At 34.2% G+C, this 8,021-nt stretch overlaps 1 protein-coding gene across 4 annotated transcripts; it reads right to left on the reverse strand.

The window, feature by feature from the left end:
* Positions 1 to 1,832: 1,832 nt before the first annotated feature.
* Positions 1,833 to 7,652, reverse strand: LOC107877895 (NADPH--cytochrome P450 reductase-like). Of its 4 annotated transcripts, NM_001325091.1 has the most exon segments (21): positions 2,001 to 2,081; positions 2,550 to 2,656; positions 2,658 to 2,664; positions 2,758 to 2,880; positions 2,997 to 3,074; positions 3,155 to 3,304; positions 3,567 to 3,663; positions 4,101 to 4,252; positions 4,336 to 4,419; positions 4,501 to 4,726; positions 4,959 to 5,051; positions 5,147 to 5,341; positions 5,431 to 5,500; positions 5,878 to 5,914; positions 6,041 to 6,124; positions 6,218 to 6,269; positions 6,272 to 6,275; positions 6,390 to 6,391; positions 6,393 to 6,466; positions 6,579 to 6,638; positions 7,031 to 7,399. In NM_001325091.1, coding segments are annotated over 21 exon segments (2,145 nt in total).
* Positions 7,653 to 8,021: the final 369 nt, after the last annotated feature.

The raw sequence follows: 8,021 nt of genomic DNA on the forward strand, positions 1-8,021 counted from the left end.
TAGAGAAATTAAAATATATAAATAAACATAATAATTATTCAAATAAACTTAACGTATAATATATTCATAAATAAAATATTTCTTAAATGGGTATGAATCTCTAATATTTCATGTTAAATTGCTTATTTTGTTCTAAATTCCATAAAATATTGATAATCTCATTTTTTGTTAAAAAAATTCATCATCAAAAAATGTGAAAAAGAATTACTCTCATTTTTCATTATTTAGTATCATTAATATTTGGAGAGTCAAATTATATTTAAAAAAAAAATTAAATTTTTAAATATTTTTATCTAAATATAAAAATATTTTTTTATTTAATAATTAAGCATGTATTAAGTTAGGAAGAGAATGTCAACATACTTTAGTAACTCGTCCATAATTTTATAAAAATACCTTATATTTTATTAACAAGAAATTATGTAATATATATATATATATATATATATATATATATATATATATATATATATATAAAGTGATAATCTAAAAGGAATTTGGAGGGCAATTGTGTCCTTTTCTAATTTTATTCCAAGGATAAATACTCATGGGATTGTTATCCCACCAACTGGGTGGAGAACTTATCCCGGAACTATTTATTAGTCCTGAAATAAGTTATCCCGAAAATTACAAATCAAACATGCATTAAAAATTTTATCGTGAAATTATTATTTTATCCCGAAATTATTTATTTTTATACCTTAAACCAGACGGCCCCTTAGTGTTTAATACCCTTCAAATGTCATAGTTATATTCCATTGAGCAGTACAATACATATAAATGACACATCATTTTAACACTCAAAATTACTAACTCTTTTCCTTTTTCTTCCTTGATCTCCTTTTAACTAGTGGCAGCAAAATCTCTCCCAAAGCCATTTAAGATTTTCTCAGACAGCCACAACCTCGTGAATAACACACTAATTAGCCGTTTAGTCATAAATTTTTATTTTATTTTTTTAAGAATATTGTTTCATTTTAGTGAAAAAGTAAAAATAATAATATTTAATTATAAAAATTATTTTAATTTAATGAAAATTATTTTGAAAAATAAGAACAAGTAAAACTGAGAAACCGTTTGGTCATGAGTATTTTTTCAATTTTCTTTAAAAAATTAATTCACTTTAGTAAAACAGTGAAAGCAATAGTGTTTGACCATGAAAATTCTAAATATAATTTGAAATTATATTTGAAAAACTGAAAACAAGAAAAACTTGTTTTCACTTCTTCCTCACAAAATTTCAAACACTTTCAATATATATTTATGACCAAACACAACTCCAGCTCCAACTTAATTCCAACTCCGAAAAATTCTATTCTCATTTATTTTTACTTTTTTCACTCATATTTCTCTCACAACTCTATATTTATGACCAAACACAACTCCAGCTCCAACTTAATTCCAACTCCGAAAAATTCTATTCTCATTTAGTTTTACTTTTTTCACTCATATTTCTCTCACAACTCTACTTTCTTAATGGGCAAACAACTTCAACTCTAACTCCTAACTCAACTCCAAAAAATCACTTTATTTTCCGCAACATTTGTCACCATCAACTTTAGGCACTTGGACAATGTTTGATTAAATTTGGCAAAAGAAAAGTATATAAAGTTGAAACATAAACGATTATTTTGAGATGAACAGTTGTTTTAGATACAGAAGATCTGAATCAGAGTAAAAAAATCAACAGCATTCAATGCTGTCTGAACCGTATTGCTGGTTCTTCAAGGAAATTACAAGCTCTTCAATTAATATTTCCTATGGTTAATACTAACATAATTATTTGTCCCAAAGTTGTGTACATATAAATAATATATAATATAAACTACATGTACCAAAAAATCTTTCAATTAAGAGTGAAAAAGAATCATACAATCATAGAGCTGTGGCGACAAGTAGTACACTTCTTTTCCTATTGAAAGGCTGATTGTTCTTTGCAAGTCGCCTTCCTATATATTTCTCTAATCACAAAACCCTTGCATAATATACCCACACAACAATCACCACACATCACGCAGATATCTTCCGGTCATTTGCAAGTTCTTCACCAAGCTCTCAGCCTTGGGGCTGTCAAGTGATCCCTGAGATAAAGTCAAGTTATAACTTCAATATAAGCCAGTAAAGGTTTTGCACAAGATACACTTGGTACACGTCAAAAAAGACACTTAAGTTCCGTCTGGTGCTGTACTTTGCTTTTCCATCTTCTTTCGCCGAAGTCGTTTTTCCTTGAGGTGAGGGATACCTATGTTTCTCTGTGGGGAAAAACAAATAAACATTGAAAAATACCCCTGCCCTCATAGACCATGTTATATCTGTCAACATCTGACTTGTAATTGTGCGTCTTAAAGTGATACAGCGGTAAAGTACATTGAATTGGTCCGGGTCGTTAGTGGTGATGAATATTTCCAGAAATCAAAAACCCCTCAACAGAAATGACAATGACTAATGGAATTAAATATTGAAGGGAGGGTGGTAAGGTACCAGGCACCCGTTGACAGCACAGAACAAAGACCACATCTAGAAAATAATATGGTATTGAGAAGTTTTACCTGATCCTGAGCAATGGTGTGAAGAGTCCGATGGACATCCCTAGCCATGCCTTTAGCATCACCACAGACATATATGTATCCTCCCTGAGAAATCATGTTCCAGATGTCCGCCGCCTAGAAATAAGAAAATAGTTAGATGACATCTCAAAACAACCATTGGAATGACATTAGATCTATTTGCACAGTACAGGTAGAAAGAGCAGTATACCTTCTGTGTCATTTTATGTTGCACATATTCTTTGTTATGTCCTTCACGTGAGAAAGCAACAACTAGTTCAGAAAGTGCACCGGCCTTGAGGAAATTGTCTAGCTCATCTTGATAGATGTAGTCCTACAGATTAAAAAACAGAGAGAGTTAGTGGATGCAGTAAGCCATAAATATAATACCAAATATCTGTGCTTCTGTGGGTGAATTTGAGCTGTATCCACTGCCAGTTAAATACTAACCATTTGGCGGTTCCTACATCCAAAAAATAAAACTGCAGGACCAAGCTCAACTCCTTCCTTCTTCAAAGCTAATCTTTCCTGAAAGATAACAGAAGAGTAAAAGGCTATGCATTTCAAAGACTCACAGTTCCACTAGTCTCTGATGGTTTGAATCTAACCTGGAGGAAACCCCTGAATGGTGCCAACCCAGTACCAGGGCCAATCATTATGATTGGAACCTTGTTATCAGCTGGCAGTTTAAAGTTTGATTGCCGAACAAAAATAGGTGCCGTACTGCAGGAGAGGCTTTCTTCTAGAGGAATAGCATTCTGAAAGAGGAACCACATGGAAACAGAATGAGGACCAAAGCTACATCAACTTTAACAGATAACAGTCTAAAAAATACCGAAAGAAATGAAAAATTCACTACTAGTTAAGTTAGTAACTTATAACAAACAAACTAAATGCCGCGAGAAGAAAGTCTCCATTTGGTTTAGGGCACAACGGAAAAAATCAGTCAAGTGTTTCTTAGTGAGTTCTCTTAGAATTTATATGAATGTGACTAAAGTTCAACCTTCATTTAGTAAATACCTTCATCCATGTAGAGCAGACACCCTTGTGAACTCGTCCAGTTGGCATTTTATCGTAAACCAGTGCACAAGTGACATGAATTCTTGATGATGCCATCCTGCAAGTAAATGAAGATCACAAGGTTATGTTCTCTGATTTGCCAAATCAAATAGATGGAAAGAAGTAGAAGCACTCTTTAATTCCCGCAAGGTAGCACACAGACTTGCAGAAAAATGTTAGAAGCATTTCTTAGTCAGGCAACAGTATGTATGGCACTGTCAGAATTACTGTGTACTATGTTCAACAAATGAATGAACACCTAACTCCAAGAAATATTATCATAACAATAAAAATCTTTAATAGTGATATTTTCAATCCGTATTTTGCATTGCCCATTATGGAATAAAGATTTTAAGAGGTTAGCTTATTATGGTTCAACTCATTCTATCTCCACCCTACATTGTGTTACTTCCTGGATATACGGTAACAAGCTCTCTAACACTGCCTTAGTCCCTTTACCTTTAATATTTGAAAAAACCGCAGCAAGATACTCACCGAGGAGATGATGAGAGAGAGTAGAATCTCGGCTGTAAGCGAGGAGCAACAGAAGCAAAGAAAACACCGATTGAAGGCTGGGCTGAAGGAAATTCAGCCATGACTTCAAGAAGGCTTCTCTGACTTGCAACTATCCACTGAGCATATTCTTCCTGAAGAAATAGATTTCATAAAGACATGAGAAATGATGAACGTAAGCTCCAATAAGTGAAAGTACAATGCAACAAGTCCACACCTTTCCAGAAGGTGATGCAAGATATCTTAATCGATCAGCTTCGTTGGGATCAGAAGCATATGCCGCTAAAGCAAGTAAAGCAGACTGCAATGTATGCAATTAAGCATGAGCATTTCATAGCTCACAGAAGAACAGGAGGAGCTTCAAGAACAGTAAAAAGGTTACCTTTTTAGGAGAACTCAAAAGATCAGCATAACAAGTCAATGCTGTTCTCAAAGTGCAAGGAGGGAAAGGAGACGGCAATGAGCTTCCACCAAGTGGTGTGCCATCCTCTCTATCAGTGTGAATGGAAAAGAACGTGTCCAGTGATATGTTCAGTAACCTTTCAGCTTCCTCCACGGTTTCAATCAAATTTTCACAGTACACACCAACATGATCACCAGTTTCATACCTGAGAAACACAAGGACCACTTTAGGAAAATGACCATAATCAATTTCAGTGACATTACTTGGCTTCAAATATCTTCCAAGTCAAAATCTCCCCGTAAAAGAAATTTTTAGAATTAGAATCACGTGTTGAATGACCTCAGTACAACATTTTAGAACCACTCACTACATATATCTACAGTTCTTGCTCGATGAAAAAAAGCATAAAATATTGAACGACTTAAAAGAGGGCTTACGCAAGCCCAGTGCCAGAAATGTCAAATTCCAGATGAGTGCAAGAACGATCAGAAGCAGGAGTATGAAGCTCCTTCCTCACAGCAACATTAGCTCTGACATATAGCGGCACATAGAAGCAAGATTAGAACTGAATAGAGCAGGCACATACAATGGAAGTCTAATTACTTAGGAAGAGCAGGTTTGTTACCTGCAAGGATGTTGGGCATCAACAATGACATTTCCATTTGCATGACCATTTATGTTAGTCAAGTGGTCATCAAAGTTGTACTTTTCATAGGTAACAACCCTGTATTCCAAAACTGCAGCAGTATATGGAGCTGCAGCAGTTGCATCATCTCCATCAAGAAGCAACTTATCCAATTCAGGCCACACTAAATCACGCCTACAACATTCACATAATTATGAGCACATACATATTAAGAAAACAAAAGGGAACTCCTGTTATATTAAGAGAAGTTTCTGTAAGCATACCATGCAGCAAAATCATCTTCAATGCATTGATCATCGTCTCCAAGACCCACTGGAACAAGCCTCTGCCCGCCTGCAGTTTATACACTTTAGCAAGTAAGAATAGAGAATCAATTATGAAAGTTATCCGAGATGCCATCTCTAGAGCCCAATGAGACAGTTTTCCTCCACACCCACGATTTAATTTTTGAACTTCAAGTGGTCTTTGCACTAGCCAAGTTATTCTAAAAACCTGCCTTTTATAGTCAAAATGGCCAACACTAAGATTGAGAGAATTCCTTGCTATACTGCAAGCGACTTGAACACATATAACCTATAAGGCTATATTTTAATATTCTAATAGTACAGAATCGCATCATGTGAATGATATCCAACTAGAGAACAGTTATCCAATATTTCATATTCAAGTAAAAAATGGAATAGGAATTTGCAATCAAAAGAGAATGCTACCTTGCTCAGCCAGAAGTTCATCCACAACTTTAGCAATCTGACAACAATAAAGAGAACAAACAAGTACATGTTAGCGAACAGCTATCATCTTAGTGGTTTCCCAAGTATATTGGGATACATATGAACAGGAACAAGCACGAGAACAATAAAATTCCTCTCAGACCTTGTTGAAATGCTCGTATTGTCTGTTACCAAGCCCAAATACTCCATACTGAAGATTTTTAAAGTATTCACCCCTCTCTTTTCCCTTTTGAATATAACAAAATATCAACAAAGCTGAGATGCAACAAACTTAAGACAGACAAGATGTTAGATCACTCGGTTAATCAGTTACATTTACCTCTGCAAACCATTTATAGAATCTGGCAGCGTTATCAGTTGGTTCACCATCTCCGTATCTATGATCAACCAACATAAATCAAGTTATTACACGCATGTTCAAGTTGCTATCTAGCAAATACAATATTGATCATTTAGCAAGTGAATATACAAGGTTAATATTTCCAACTTACGTCGCCAAGAAAAAGAATGCCAATGTTTCTTTCTTCAATTTTTCTTCATACTCTTCATCATCAGCGGCATAATCATCCTAGAATTCATTCATTTAAGCAATCAGAAACAATGAAATCGTGAATCCCATAATCTTCAACTTCACTTTGTATATCATACTTATGACAAAAACATCACAAAAGAAAGCTCACCATATCCATCACTTTAAAGGTAGCCTTCTCATATCTGGCCTTGGCTTCCTCAGCAAGTGCCTGTAGAAATACATTCACAATCACTCATTAGTCCTCATGAGGATCACCACCAAGAACTAGTCTTTTTAGTTGCAAATCATCCGCTGAAATCACAAAATTACCCTTCCAAATATGCTGATACACACCACTTTTTCTCAATTTACATGTTAAAAGTTGTAAATCAACTTTTTTTTCAGAGTTTGACCTTTTAGGATCTTCAATATGATTACTCCTTTAGACAACTTGTACAACTCGAAAATCATGATCACCAAATCCACAAAAAGAAAAAATTCTCTACTTATTCTATGACTTCAACTTCTTTAACCTCCGAGAACAGGATTATAAATGATATGTAAATGTCTATAATAGGTAACCTAGAAAATAATGTAAAAAAATACTATGAGACATTTTACCTTTGCGAAGCCTTCTGCTGTACCAGTCTGGGTTCCGAAAAAGATGGTGATTTTCTTCTTTCCATCATCAATCTCTTCAGGTTCAACAACTGACTTAGGAACAACCAACTTTGGTGGCTCCAGAACTTTCTTAGCAGATGTCGAGGAGCGCCGCCATATCAAGACAACTGCACATCCGATTAAGACAGCAACCGAGGTTGTCAATATCATCATCAAATCCTTGTTCTCCATCAACAAAGCTGCTAATGAAGCTGGAGAAGTTGAGCTACCAGAATCCGATGACGAGTTCAGTTTATCAAATATCTTTCCTCCTTTAAAGATGGCGGCCATAAAATCAAAAGGAGAAAGTTTTTCTGATGTAGAGTCCATTTCTGTAATGAATTATCAAACAGAAAGTGGAGAAATGTAATGAATTCTATATTAAACTTTGCTCAATTACCCAGTTAAGATGATTTAGCTGACTGGAGAGAAAACCAGAAAGAAGGCGATGAAAACAAGGGGACAAAAGAACTATAACTAGAGAGGCTTTTTCCTGTCTGGTTAGGTTTGGAGAGAATTAAAATGCGAGGGGAGAAGAATATATAGAGGAGCAGAAGGGTCCTTGCATTTTACACCCACGGTGTATTTTTTTTTTTTAACTTGCATCCAATCGTATTTATTTTTATAATTTACACCTTAATAGCTTGGGTCACTTACATTTTACATCCTGATATTTTCTTTTTCTAATTTACATCCTATTTTAATTTTTTTACAATTTACACTCTAATCTTTGTATTTCTTTACAAAATAATAAAATTAGTTTTTAATATTTTTTCATAAGGGTAAAATAGGAATAATAATATACTTTCTCCGCTCCATTTTACTCGTTTCAATTTGACATTACACATTGATTAAGAAAAATAATTAATAACATGATTATTTTATCACAGTACCTTTATTAAATAATGTTTACATTTTAATTTGGAGATAAAACAATTAATTCTAAAGGTAA

The sequence above is a fragment of the Capsicum annuum genome, chromosome 7, assembly GCF_002878395.1.
Source record: "Capsicum annuum cultivar UCD-10X-F1 chromosome 7, UCD10Xv1.1, whole genome shotgun sequence".
In the NCBI taxonomy this organism is placed as follows: domain Eukaryota; kingdom Viridiplantae; phylum Streptophyta; class Magnoliopsida; order Solanales; family Solanaceae; genus Capsicum; species Capsicum annuum.

What these genes read in the sequence shown, in the direction of transcription:
- LOC107877895 (XM_016724686.2), bottom strand. Translation starts at nt 7,399, where the DNA reads ATGGACTCTACATCAGAAAAACTTTCTCCTTTTGATTTTATGGCCGCC. An exon ending in CAGCAGAAGGCTTCGCAAAG is followed by an intron (nt 6,639 to 7,030) that starts GTAAAATGTCTC and finishes GTATTTCTACAG; the next exon opens with GCACTTGCTGAGGAAGCCAA. An exon ending in CATTCAGGGGTTTCCTCCAG is followed by an intron (nt 3,075 to 3,154) that starts GTTAGATTCAAA and finishes GTTATCTTTCAG; the next exon opens with GAAAGATTAGCTTTGAAGAA.